General features: G+C 35.8%; 1 protein-coding gene across 2 annotated transcripts in view; it reads left to right on the top strand.

The window, feature by feature from the left end:
• The window catches only part of cpne5b (copine Vb), a 141,197-nt gene that overhangs the window by 28,227 nt on the left and 97,703 nt on the right, over positions 1-15,267 (top strand). For both annotated transcript variants that reach the window (XM_041981338.1, XM_041981337.1), the window contains exons 3-5: positions 5,576-5,616; positions 5,956-6,002; positions 12,304-12,407. In XM_041981338.1, coding sequence (XP_041837272.1) covers positions 5,576-5,616; positions 5,956-6,002; positions 12,304-12,407 — 192 coding nt within the window. The remainder of the gene's footprint in view (positions 1-5,575; positions 5,617-5,955; positions 6,003-12,303; positions 12,408-15,267) is intronic.

The following is a 15,267-nucleotide window of genomic DNA, read 5'->3' as shown; positions in this document are numbered from 1 at the left end:
AATGTGAAGGACTCTTATATTTGGGACTAAATAAGAATCTGTATTCCTTCGCCAGTTGGGGGCTCTGTGACTGAACAGGTGAATGCTACTAGAGAAGGACAGTGGTGTGATCTGAAAGAGTCATGCCATGTAATGAGTGAGATATGTACTCTGCCATGCTGACTGAATACAAGTAGTTTTCTGTCTCTGTGTTTTTCAACCAACAACAGCCCCTTCTTATGATCTGCTGTGTCTTTCTTTTTGTAAATTACAAAAAGTCTTTCTTTACAAACTGGACATCAAGTTGTAGATTGGGGCTAAAGTTGGTTTTCCTGGACAATTGTTCAACAGTCTTCTTTTACTTTTCAGAAAGAGTAGACAGGTATCATTGACAGCAGTCTTTTAAGATCCAAGTTTATTTGTGACTTATAAAATATTTAATTTGGATATAGAAGTCTTTCTAAATACTGGTAGTGAGGTGAAGGCCATTATATTTTAAGTACCGTGTATTTACTGCAAGGCACAAATAGTTGCAGCAAATCTTTTCACTGGGAGATGGAAATGTACCAATTTTACTTAATTTCTTAGCAAATCGGTAGTATTTGGACTTACAGGTATGCAGGATTTGTAATAATTCCAGAGCAATTTACTTGAACACATGGGTCCTTTTATGAAATCAATGGACCATTATGGACTGCTACACACATTGTGTTAATGTACCTTTAAGAGCTGAGCTATTTTCTTTAATGTCATTATATCAGTCCAAAAACAAACATGTTTTCTGATTTCCATTTTTCCCATGTAAAGGCAAAGTATTATCTACGATTTTTGTAAAATTACTTCTACTGTGAGTGCAGTGTGAACTCTACTTTGCTAATCTTGTTGCTTCTGTAGCATCAAATCCATTTCTGGTTTTGAAGTTTAGTTCAAACTGTGAATGAAACCTCAATGTCAAACTTTAGACTTGTACCCTCCCGATTTCCTTCAATCACAGGCTACTTGACAGTCATGGTCACATGTAGCTACAACTTACTTTTTAAACTTTGAATATAAACAGAAAACCAGAATATTTCAGGATTTCATGTCTTTCTTGTTATGTGTAATGACATTCTTGGATTGCTCTTGAAAGCTATAAAGGAGAGACGAGAAAGTGCTAGACCAGAGGAACAACCCAAACAGATTCAGGCTGATGGAAGAATAAAGCTGAAGCTTTACACCAACAGAGGAAAATCAGACAAGAAAGACACAGAAACAAGAATAAGAGAAGCCCGCAGGCTTTGGCACCCTGAGCGAGGGTTCTCCTGTCACTGAAGTGACCCTGCAAACAAAAGAAAATAAGCAGAGTAATAGTACTGGGTACACAGTAACCCCTGGCAGGCATTTTTAAAGGTCAGGCAAACCTGACAAAAGTATTACACAGAAACTTGAAACATGGGTAAATATAAGTCAGAGTACCAAAGACACACACACACACACACACACACACACACACACACACACACACACACATATATATATATATATATATATATATATAAATGCATCAAAATCCGGCAGAGAAAAAGTTGAGCAACTGAATAGAAAAACAGAAAACAAATGTAAAGAACAGTTTATCCAGCAAAATCCAGAACAGCGCTTAAAAATGTATTCATAAGGTTTTTTTTTATTTTGCACATGAACAAGCGAAGCAAAATGAAAGAACATTTTTCCAGACGTTGCACATATTCAGAATGTACCTAAAAAACACATTAATGTAGTGATTGCCTTCTGCTGCTGCATGAGAAGGACTCACCCTGGGGGGTGGGGATAATTTGGGGGCCTAAGGTAAAATTCAGAAGGACCAACTAAAGCAATAAATAATGATTGGTGAGATTTCCAGTTATCAGTTTGCAAACTGTATATTTTCTTAAAAAAAAAAAGTCTGGTTTTAATTTAAAATCAAAAAGCATTGTCCCTCTCTCCTGCTTATTTGCCACTTTCCTTGCAGGGTTCCGCCCTTGGCATGATAAATAATGTTATTTAAAAAAAAAGATAACAGATTTAGCATTGTTCTGTATTAGTCCACATGATTTATTCTGTATACAGGTTTTTCAATGTTCAACTAGCAGTATCAACATTGCTATTAGGTGTTAGGCTGTATCCAAAGACATGCATCTTTGGTTAGGTAAACAGGTCTCTCTTGTAAATAAGACTATGTGTCTCAATGGGACTGTCTGTATAAATAAAGGTTAATATTAAGTAATAATGATACACCTTTCTGACCACATTTAACAGAACTTCTTTGCACCCTGCTCTAATTTCCACCAGCTTTACAAGAAATTGAAGCTCAAGATAAGTTTCAAAATTCTAAAAGCAATACCTTCTAGAATAATCCAATAACATCAAACTACTCTACACTACTTTCTACTTACTTGGCATTTTGGAGCACAAAACAAAAAAAAACAAAACAAAACAAAACAAAAAAACACTGTAGAATAAAAGAATGAAAATACTAGCATAATAAAGCTGTAAAACCTTTCTTTTCTTTCCTTTCAAACTCAACTGATTTGACTTGGCATGTGAGTGTATTGCAGACGATGGCTTCGGGCAAATGTCTACTACCACCGGTGACACTGCAGTGCACATAACTGTGCTGCATTTGCAGAAGATTTCAGGCCCTGTGGGGTCCATTGGTTCAAACAACAGAGGAGAAAGCTTTATGCTCAAAATCCCTTCAAGTATTGGACCACCATGGATGTTTGCTTCTGTGCAACACAGAAATCCATGTTCTAGCCATCATGCTGTACACACATTTTAAGAGAAGTAAACACCTTAGTCTCAGGAGCCAAGCAGTGATGAGCTGTTCTGTGTTGTCTCAGATAAAAGACCTTGTAAACTTCTGAGCCCAGGAGTATTTGAGTGAGTTACAACACAGTAAAAGGCGCTGTATTTTTGAAAGTAATGGACTCTAAATGAAAGAACAAACCATTTACTTTAATACCTCTATTAAAAACGTAAGTAAAGGATGTGATTCTTCACACAAGTAAATGGCAAGAAAAAAAAAAAAAGCTTTAGCTTTCACATGACTCATTATCTTCTGCAGTGCTTTTGTCATATTTCTTCTTGGTTCAAGTTGTTTTGTGATCCTGATCTTGAGATTCTCTTGACATTGTTTCAGATAAAATATTTTAAATAACATAGCAGGCCTCCTTGTCCAGTATAATCACACTGCATTAGTTAGAGAACAAAAAAATGTAGTGAATTTTATCAACTGTAACAGATTTGGGCTGACAGGCAGAGAAGAGCACCCAATGAAAGAAACTTTTAACAATGATCTTTTTTATTTTGTCTTTGCAGTTTTGTGTATTTAACATTTGTTGTAAATCAACACTGCAGACAGTAATCAAATTTCCAATTCAGAGGATCCCTTAAAAGATCATCGGGAATAGTTAAATGCTGAAATTATAACTAGTACATTCTGCTAATTAAGAGTTGTTTTTTTTCCCATTATCTATGATAGCTCTAATCTAGGAACTGGAGTCCACATCTGGATTAATGTCAAATGATTCTTAAATGCTCAAAATGTGAAACTGTCAAAACCATCTGCATGCATCTTTGGTTAGGTAAACAGGTCTCTCTTGTAAATAAGACTGTGTGTCTCAATGGGACTGTCTGTATAAATAAAGGTTTATAATAAGTAATAATGATACACCTTTATGATCACATTTAACAGAACTTCTTTGCACCCTGCTCTAATTTCCACCAGCTTTACAAGAAATTGAAGCTCGAGATAAGTTTCAAAACATCAAACTACTCTACACTACTTTCTACTTACTTGGCATTTTGGAGCACAAAACAAACAAACAAAAAAATAAAAATAAAACACTGTAGAATAAAAGAATGAAAATACTAGCATAATAAAGCTGCAAAACCTTTCTTTTCTTTCCTTTAAACTCAACCGATTTGACTTGGCATGTGGGTGTATTGCAGGCAATGGCTTCGGGCAAATGTCTACTACCACCGGCTCTCTCAAAACCATCTGCAGAAAAAAATAAAGCACAACACAAAAAATATAAAGTTTTATTTTATAGGAAGCATCTGAAACGGTTGAATACCGCTGCAAAAAGAGACAGACATGGAGGGTGTTTGGAGAGCAGAGAGAGGGATGAGTAAATGAGATGAGTAAACACTGAGACATGCCAGCAATCAGGCTGCCATTGTACCAGATCTCAAACCCAACAATTTTCTGTGTTGATATCCATGCTATGCAGGCAGATTATTTTGTAGTCTATGAATGTATGAATAGGCTTGTTTGTTTATGCACGTCACATGAAATCACACCTGCACATGCAAAATAAATAAATAAATAACCTGGGTCTTTTTTTCCTTCGATAGTTCTTCACCACACTTTTCAGAGCACATTAGTTGCACTTCTTTTATTCATTGGACTTACACAGTAGTAATGCAATAAGAATTATGTAATGTATTATGCTAATTTCTTGGCCCTACATTGAAAAGACTTTCATATTGCACCAGATGAGTTGTCCTTTCTGTCAGATTAGGGCTCCACTCAGGACTGTAAATGTGTCTAGGAGACATATGCCTCTATTTTTTTTTTCTTTTTCTATCTGTATATCTACACAAGGAGTTCCTGGTACATAGACTTTGGTAACTTCTTAAACAAACACTGCCGAATGTAATCATGTGACGAGAAAGAAAAAAAAAAAATCAAATTTGATAGTGATACAGTTTCCTCGGGAAACCATCATTCAGCAGCCCTGCAAACCACAGTCACTCAGTTGATACCTGCTAAGAAAGAAATTACACCATAATCGTATTTAATCATCATACCATGTGGAGTCTGGAGCCCTCACATACAGTAAAATGAGACTGGACACAAAGGACTCGACAGAAAATCAGCCGCTTAGCTGCAAGCACTTTAAACAGCATGTAAACCTGACTGTGTCGCTTTGGTCTGCTCAGATGCTGATGTGGCCAGAAATGCTAACAGCATACGCTCTGTCTGTGGCTTGAATCTTTATTCACTCTTTCCTGCCATGTCGGATACGCTGACAAAATGTTACAATCCCCCCTGCTCGCTAGGGGAAAGGGGTTGTTAACAATAAACCCAAAAAGAATTCTAAATTAAAAGTTTTATTTATGGGTGATTTTTAAGTGACAACAAGGCAGGTTAAACCATACAACTAACAGAAAACGAGGCCTCAACGAGACCCGGAGGCTCTACAAGCCGAATTCTGAACACAAAACTACTAACCAGAATGATTTAAATATTTTAATTATATAAGTTTAATATTAGTTAAGTATTATATAAGTATTATATTAGTTTAAGATCCCAATAACAGACAAGATGCATTGACTTTATACAATAAATGCATTTTTGTTGGATTTTAATGTAAACTACTGTTTTTGTTGTTGTTTCTTTTTGACTGGAACCAGTCCCAGACCTTGACCGTGTGTTTATTATAGCATCATTTTTGTATTTTATTATTTCTTCAACAATGAAAGGTCTTTGTTTTAAGACTAATTATTTGTTCTTTGTCCCTTTTTCAATCTTACAAATGAATAAATGATTCTGTCCTTTCCCCTTATTTTCCAGGAATCTTCTGGATAAAGACACATTCTCCAAGTCAGATCCAAGTGAGTATGTTGCAAAGGATTTGTCTTAGTGTCCGTCTGCCTCTGTATTATACCGCTTCTGTTAAGTTCTTACAGTATGTGCTATTTATTTATTTTTTTTATTGTTTGTGTCAATTTTATGGCAATGTTCTCCTGTGATTTGAGAAATCTTTGCTTACTCTGTTTTACTAAACCTTGGCTTATTGTTCACAATATTGAAGCTGAACTTCATATAGTTAATTCCTGATTAATTGCATTTTTTAAAATTCTGTTTCTGTTTATGTCTTTATAGATCTCCACTTCTCTTTCCTGAATAATATTTTGTCTTTTGATTTCTCTTTCTGATACTTTTTTCTGCAGTGTGTGTACTCTACACACAGGGTGTTGAAACCAAACAGTGGAGAGAGGTAAGTGTTGCACAGGAACACACATGCACACACACTTATTAATAGAAAAGGAAGAAAGTAGCTCTGTCCAATTAAGCTGTAGTGTTAAGAGATTTAATTTGTTTTGCTATAATTCTTTTCCCTATGAGCACACAGTTGTTGTTGGTTCTGACGATTCATTAAAGCTGCTCAGCCATCAGTTTTCTGAAAATGTCATGGAAATATCCTCTAATTAGAAGCTTAAAACTAAAAGAAAAAGAAATACCAAAAAGAAAGCACTCCCAATATGAAGATCAGTGTGCTGAGCGTCACACTGGGGAGGGATTATGTAACTCTCTCTGTAAAATGTTTGATTTATGTAGTGCACTTATCATTGTTAGTCTCATTAACATAGTGTGCATATATATATATATATATATATATATATATATATATATATATATATATATATATATATATATATATATGACTAGCAATATTGTAAATTTTCTTTAGCATTTGCAATCATTATTATCTAAAAACTATCAGAAACCCAACTGGACCACACTGCTGCACTTAGTGACATTTTCCTTTTACAAGATCATGAGAGCTGTACTTTGTTTTAAGTCAATTATTGTCTTTCTGCCAAATGTTGACAAGGGCATCAAGTCCAAGTTTGCAGGACTGTTCTTCCACTTCGTTACCATGACGCTAAGAAGCCAGATTTATGATCTCAGCAGGAGGCTGAAAGTCATGACCTGGGTTAAGAACAATGAGAGATTGCACAAGCATGTTTTCATTTTTTCACTTCATAGGTTTTATTAAATGGATTAAATATTAAATTTGTCCTAAGAAAAAAATGCAAATGTTTTTCAATGAAGTGTCTTGATCTATTTCCTCAAATACATTGTTGAAAACTTTGTAAAGATGAGACAAAGTTTAATACTGAAGTTGATTTCAGTGCAAAGAAATCCACATTTATTGCAGGTGTTTTTAATAAAGACAAATGTGACAAAAGATTTTAAGATTTTTATCACTCAGAAAAAATGGTAGCGCCCCTGCTACTCAAAAGAGGGACATCAACTCATTTCTAAATATATAGCATGCTCATAATACCATTTATTATGTTCCCACTCCAGCAGCTGTGGCATTCACTGGTGTCAACCCCCACCCAAGTTTGACTAAATTGTTCATCACACAGTGCATCCAGTATACCACAGACATTACTTCCACACACAACTGATCTACTGTGGATAAATGAAAGGTCATGATATAGATTAATTTAATGGAACATGTATAAATTCATATTTACATCTCACTCACAGTCAGGTGACCCTTATCTGCTGTTTTTATGTTCACCCATCAGATGGTAACAGATGGTTGCACGGGTGCACACACACACACACACACACACACACACACACACACACACACACACACACACACACACACACACACACACACACACACACACACACACACACACACACATATAGACATGGTGTAAATGGTGTATTGAGCAGTTCATTTAAATTAGTCTCGTTACGGAGCTCACCCATCACATCTTTAATCATACTGTTAAGAATCGGTGGGTGTTGGATGCAGCTCTTGGTGACCTATGCTGAACACCTCAGACTGAATAAGGAAGGTCAAACAGGTCATTCATCAAAGAGTTTTTAAATAACATTTTCTGACAGGAGCCTGTAGCGCAGAGGTGAAGGGTCTGATGATGATTTCCTTTTCCTTCAGCCTGTCATGTTCATGTATCTGATTGTTGATGAAGAGCACATCCGTCATTTTTGACGTACATGAGATTACCGAGTCATCTGTGTACTCTCTTGTCTTGCAGTGCAGGTAGATAAACAACATAACATATTGAGTGCATCCATTATATTTATAGTAAAGACTCCCTGTGCAAAGCAATGAGAAAAATTAAACTGGGTTAGTAATAAACTGTCCCTGAAAAGGTCATTGGATATCTTCACCAGGTAAAATATATGCTCAGTTTCTTACCTGACTCGTGAACCTTTTGAAGTGCCAATGACTATAATAACTCAATACAAAAAAAGTGGAATATTGCGGGCAAACTTTGTTCTGAATCAAACTATGTAAACATAACTTGGGTAGAAAATCATAAAACGCCAACCTAGGAGTGTCTCCTGTACATCCTGAGTGTCGTTGCACAGGCACAATAAAAAGTCTACGATAAAGTTGAACTAAATAAATAAATAAAAAAATAAAACCAAAAAACTTTGTAGCCTTGGCAGTCTTTTACTATAGATGAAATTAATGTAGCATGACATTTACAGTATCAGGCCCATTAAATTTGAAAGGTGTGTCCAAACTTTTTACTGGTACTGTATACAGTATGTAGTTAAACACGAGCTCAGAAGAGGTGAGAGCGTATTTTATATTATGATTCCTCGATCTTAATAAAGAATATGCATTGGTTGTCTTCTCATCAAACATAGCTGAGACACCAGGTCACTTGTCTTTTATGAATGTACAAGACCAGTGTGTCATAAAATTGGAAGGAGAGATATTTTCCTCCGGAGATTAAACGGAGCAGTGAGCCTCCTCTTACATAAATCCCCTGCTGTTCTTTTTTTATTCTTCCCATGTGGGTGTCTTTTGATGGCGAATGATTGTGTATGAAGGTTTTGAGCTATTGATTATCCACTTTTCCCATGAACCTAAGGTGTAACTGAACATCAGAGTGTAGTGATCCAGAACCTACTTCATTGCTTTGGAAGTCATTTTCTGAAATTGATGTATGATGAATTGACTATCTAGTCTCTTCTTTTGAAGGGATTTCACACCATTGAATTGGATGCTGTGGACTTGTAGCTTTGAGGAAATTTAGCTTCAGGTCAGTGATGCCATGATTAAGTCCAGCACATAACCTGGCTGACAATTGTCTATATGTCTTGTCCAATTTCACTAGTCTGCTCTACTGAAAGTGTCTTTAAAAAAGTATGTATTTCAACAAGTCTCTTCAAAGCAGGAATCAGAGGCTAAAAGAGAGCCAGAGGTTAAATTTTCACCCTTAAAATGAGGAAGAAGTATTCCTAAAAATTACCCAGTGCTTGGGGGCGGGGCTTATAGAGCTGAACATTTCTTTTTGGTTGATTATTCCCTGCTTTTTATTTCTACCTTTCTGTCTCAGTTATATTAAGTCTAATATTTATCATGACTTCCGGATAAGTGGCAGACAGTGGATGGATTGGTTTATCATGACTCTTCAAAACTAGTTTAAATTGTACCACATGACAAATTGCTACTGTCTGTAGACTAAATATTTAAACTCAGCCATTATGCAGCTTTAATCAGCTGGGGACAGTGTGGACTATGAGCTGCAGTGGTCGGTCACAATATAACAACGAGACAGAGCATAAACTCTTATTCCCTGGCTGTCATACTGCAGTTATGCTTATTGGCACAAGTAAAAACTGGTAAACATTAACAGATTTAAAGTAAATGAGGCTCATCACCTCCTCGTTTCTACGGCAGAGCGTGAAACAACCAAGGAAACGCAGCACAGCTGTTGTGGTTGGACAAAGTCCAGAATGAAAGATTTCTCTGACAGAGACAATAAAACAGAAACAGATTTTAAATGAAAGGGTCTAAAACACACTTCATAACAGTAGGCTGCACTTCTTGATGTAAAAAGCAAAGCAAAACAAAAAACAAACTAACAAACACAAAAACAGAAATGGTGACCATATAAATTAACACACATGTACTGTGCCCAAGAGTTGTGCTCATACATCAGCATGCACCTCATATCAAAACCACTGAAATCTTCTCAAAGCTTTTCAATAATACATGTAGAAGCACTTCACTAGTGTTTGTGAGAACTTTTCAGTATGCAGTGTGAATGCTTTTGTATGTGTTTGTAAGACTAATCACATGAGGGGAATTCACTATTATGTGTGGAAGCTTCTCAGTATTTTTCCTGAGGGCATGCGTTGCATTTGTGTTTGCAAGCGCATAATTTCTCAGCTGTTTGTGTGTAAATGTCTCAGCTGCCTCAGTAAAAGTGTTTTTCTTGTATCTGGTCAAGGTTATCAACATAGTGTTGGAGTGAGTTTAGCTTAAATTTTGTCCCTAACACATTCCCTCACGTGTCCATTTCTGTGTATAATAATTTTTTATTTTGTTGTTTTTTTTTAAAAGACTTACAGCTCTGAATGAAAGTAAAAATAAATAAATAAATCTATAATCCCATGAAGCCCAAAACACTTTAATGTATTTCACATGTATGGAATAAGTTGCTTCATTGGGCTGCTTAGAGTAATTTCACCTAACAACAAAAATATCCTCAACCTCACTTCTCATGGGGTGTTGCTCAGTGCTTTTTGTGTTCTTATGTGTTTTTTCTCTTCACTGATCCTTGGAAATTGTTAAAAACACTCCACATGATTTTCACTGAAGGCTAAAGCAGAAAAAAGCTAAATCTCACACTAATTCACACAAGTGCTATTTGCCTATGTCTGTGAAAACACAAGACACCACCAAGCTCATTATATCAGCATGATGTTCCTCGCTACTGAACATGCTGCAAGGAGGATAAAAACCCATGTTGGCCAAAAATAATAATAATAAAAAAAAACAAAACTACAAGACATTTGGGTTGCACAAATCCCCGGCCCTGTTTCTCTGTGTGCTTCAGGAAAGAAGATAATGGAATCATAGTCAGTTTTGGGGAATGAAAAACTACAGACAGTAGAGGATTATCTTCACATCTAAGTACCATTCCCCTTTTGCTAGAGCCTTTAAGAAACTTGCTCGTATTCACAGTGTGACTGTGTTTTAAAGACATGTCCCTATTTCACTAGCAGATGCTTTAGGTCTTTTGCCGGAAAAGTTCAGTTTACCATATGTTCAATTATCAGTATGAGCTGCTGTGTGTATGTGTGTGCATTAATGTTGAGGGTGCAGGTCAGGGACTTCATGCCACATTCTCATTAGCCAACTCCAGCAGCCCAGCAGCATCTAATGAACTCTGCAGCACAGTATTGTCTCTTACACTCAGCAGGGAAATCACATTACAGAGCTCATCTTTGCCATCACCCGCCTCTTTGCTCACATGTTCTCATGGGCTCATCAACACCTGCAGGTCTCTTCGAATCTCAGGGTGTCGCACATATTGAAAATCAGCGTCCTTCCTTTTTACATGTCTCCCATGTTAATAAGAAATTAAAATATTCAGTTATTGAGTCCATATGAATTCAAAGAGGTCACCAATGTTGAGGTGACTGGTTTCATGTAACTTCTTTTAATATAGTTTTCAACAGTGTTTTTATTTATTACTATTAAATGAGAAGTCAATTTACTGTACTTATGCATTACAGACATAAAACAGATGGGCTTTTTGTGTTTTTAAAGTTGGCATTGTCAGCTGCCATTGAGAAGGAACAGATACAAGAAAAGTACAAGCATGAATGTGGTTACATCATACGCTTGAAGGGATTTTGGGGATTTGTTTGCACAAAAAAAAAGAAGAAGGGTCAATCTCTGCCTCCTGTCTCACCTGCACACACCTGGCGGATGACTGGGTTTGGATTTAGCCGTGATGTCGATAATGTGCTTATTGTAAATATTGCCCTTCAGGAATAAAATAAAATCTATTTCTTTAGAAGCAGTTTTTAATAAATATAAAATGTAATAGGGAAATAACAATTTATGTATGTACTTTTCTCCCATATCTAAAAATCAGCTTGTTGTGCAGCATCTGCATGTGGCATTTCTTGGTCTTTGTCAGCCCTTCTCTGGCATATTTATCTACATTTGGCACTTTGAATCCTACTAATTAGGAAACCTTAATCACTACTTTTTCTCCTCCTTTGCTCTTTCCCCACTCCCATTCTTTTACTGTTTTATGTCCAGTGCCCCTTTTTCTTTTGCCATCTTTCCATACATCTTCAACCATTTTCATTCCTTGCTTCTTTTCTCCTTCTTTCCGTCACTTATGTTTCTTTGCACATAGACTTTTCTCATTTCTTATTTTATCGGTTCCTCTCTGTGGGGTTAACGAGTGGGTTATCCTGCTGTAATTAATGTGAGCGAGGGGTGAGGATCAAGGAACCAGGAAACGCACCCTGGCTTCCCCTGCACAGCTGTAGCGTGTGAAAGCAGTGCCATTAATCAGGCTTATGTTAATTCATGTTTGTTTATGTGCAATAGATGAGTTAAAGTCTGAAGAAGAGATAAAATGTAGAAAAAGTTTTAAATGCAAGCAGGCTGCACAACTAACTGTATATGCTTTTTAATAGTTTGTTGTCTTGCTTATTCTTTTTTCATTCTTCTTTTCTGACCTCCATCTGTCTTGCTCCTTCTACAGTTTGGCCGAACAGAGGTGATAGACAACACTCTGAACCCCGACTTTGTTAGAAAGTACATTTTGGACTACTTTTTTGAGGAGAAGCAGAATCTTCGTTTTGACTTGTGAGTGATTTTATATTTTCCTCTATGTTTTATACCATTTTTACTCTGTTCTGTGCTAATTTTACTGCTATTACAATAGGCTTAATATAAAAACAACTGGTTTGGTAAACCCCCTACAAACATATCTCACCTACCTGTAGTATCAGCAAGTCTGCAAATCTTGCAGTGTTTAGAAAAATAAATGAACTCTGCAGATTGTCTCAGTATTTTGAGAAACTGCCCCAAAATAAATGACTATGAGAGACATAGAGTCCACATTTTAAAACTAAAAGTATTGTTGGTTATGCACCTGACCATCAGTGAAGTGTTTTAATTTGTCTCGTCTTAGACACATTACCATTGCTTCAGATGTAAACTTTACTTTTACTAAGTGTTTAGTCAGGTGTAAGATCTTAAACCAGTGTGTTATGTTTAGGCACTGAAAACTATGTGGTTAGTTTTAGGAAATCACCATGGTTTAACTGAAAATAGACCCATTCACAGTGTCTACCACATGTTAGAAATCACCTTTTTTTTTTTATTAGGTTTCTGTTTGATTCGTAGACACAAAATAAACTTTGTACTAAAGCACAATGTTTTTGATGGATAACCTGGAAAATAACTTTTTTTTTTTTTTTTTACAGGTTTTTATAGATTAACATAAAATGCCATGATGTTCGTTTTGTTCTTATTTCACATTTTTTAGTAGACGGAGTTGGTTAAAAAAATAAATAAATAAAACTGAGTTGGTTGTGAACAATTTAGTAGAAAAGTAATGATATTTCCAAAGGGAGGGGGCAAATGCTATACTCTATTTAATATTTTGTGTTTTGTTTTCCTTGTTTTGTTAATTTATGAGTTACATTACATATCAACCCAGTCTCAGCAAAACATGTGCAACATTTGCTTTTGTTTACAGTCCAAAAATGTAGTAGTATCATAGGACATCAATGTAAATTTTGAGATAGCAAATTTTCTGTAAGCTGTTGTCTTCCATGGGATGATGTGTGTCCACATGGCAAGAGGAGAATCTCTACATGTGAATAGTGAAATATGTCAGTAGAAGGAAGAGTGCAGTACCTGGAAAACATGAAGGGTGAAACACTTCATATTCCATCAGAACTTAAATGTCTACAGAGGCTCCTATAATATTTACTTATTCCATGATTTTTACTAATTTAAATTACTGTATGACAAGTTGGTATCAGGCCAGTATCAGTGCAAATCAAACAGCTTAAACCACTTTATAAACAGGCCATAAAAATACTTGAAAAAATCATTCCATCACTGTCTGATTTTACAAAAATACTCACTTTAAGCTGGCAGAATTAGTTAAAATATATTTATCTGTGTGTTTACAAAGTTGTGCACAATCTGGTCCCTCAACCACGGTCTGCTTACGTCAACAGGGGATCTAGTTCTGAATGTGTTACTAGAGGCTTTTTTGGAGAAGATTGTCTTATTCCTTTGTGCAAAAGTGCCTTGAATCAGCTTAGTCCATCAGAGGCTCCAGAGAGTAGAACTCAATCCCTGTTGAAATAAGACAATTTTCCACATAAACATCCTTTAAGTCCTTATGAAAGTAGATAACTTATCCATGTTCACACTATCTATTTGTATTTTTCTGATTGTTTTGATAGGCTTGTACTGTTGAGTATTATAATGTTATATTGTTGACAGTGGGTATGTGTTAACTGTTTTCTTTAATGCTTTTATTTAAGAATATTGACTGGTTTTTAAGATTTAAGCCTGGGTGACCACAGATGAAAAATAGCCTATTGGCTAATTCTGGCATTTTTTAACTCATGTGGGATATGTTTAATGAATAAACCTAACCCTAAACCAAAACCAAAACCTAAACCTAAACCTAAACCTAAACCTAAACCTAAACCAAACAACAAATTTCTTGTATGAAGGTTCATGTGTTATTGCCCTCCACCCTCCCCTCCTTCCATCCTATAAGTGTTTGTGGTTGAATGACCACTGGTAAGACGTTAAAAAAGTGGATTTAGCAGTGCAAGGACACACATGACGACAGAGTGTTCATCAGCTGTTAAATCAAACATGGAGGTGCATCTGTGTTGGGAGGAGAGAAGAAGTAGTACTTAAAAAATTTTGAGGTTTTATGAAACTGCAGGGTTTCAGCCTGTGAATCATCACATCTGTTTCATCTTCTGTCATCGAGCAAGTTAAACATACACCATGAGATCCAAATTCTATCTTGTATCTTAGTATACAGCACTAATAATATCTTGTCCCAGAGTTTAAATTTAAAGAGTTAATATAGCCAGTCCAGGAAAGAATGTGTCAGATACTGTGAACTCCACCTTAGAAACCTTTTGATTTGGCCTTGCAGAAATGTGTGAAATAACCAACATTTAGCTCCATTTGATATGAGGGCTCGTAAAGTGTTAGAATCAAGTAGTGGCTCTGCTGGATCTAAACTCCAAAGGAAAGTAAATCAGCAGCTTTATAGTGGTTCTGTGGTAGATGTTAGTTCCTAAGCACCTAAAAACCATTTGGATCGTACAATAACTGGCTTATAGCTGTAAATCCTTCAACCTGGATATTGGGATTTGATTCTTATGTGGGTTATTAATTAGTATTAGGCTTGTGTAACTTTCATGTTTAGCTTTCTGCTTCCTTATATTTAGACATCAAACTTGCCTGATAAGAATTAGGATAAAAATTTTATTAATTAAATTTTTTTCTTGTGTGAATAAAATACCTGGAAAACTAAAGAATTGAAAATTAAATGTAAGCCATAAATGTCACATTTCCCATTGATAATGGAATCCATCCAAATTTTATACTTGAATAAATCACTTTTTGCCTGGAAACTGCAGCTTTTGCACCAGCTTTTTAACAAACTAACATGTAC

The sequence above is a fragment of the Melanotaenia boesemani genome, chromosome 3 (genome assembly GCF_017639745.1).
Source record: "Melanotaenia boesemani isolate fMelBoe1 chromosome 3, fMelBoe1.pri, whole genome shotgun sequence".
Lineage (NCBI taxonomy): Eukaryota > Metazoa > Chordata > Actinopteri > Atheriniformes > Melanotaeniidae > Melanotaenia > Melanotaenia boesemani.
Note: the sequence above shows the minus strand (reverse complement) of the source record. Positions and strands in the feature narration are given on the sequence as shown.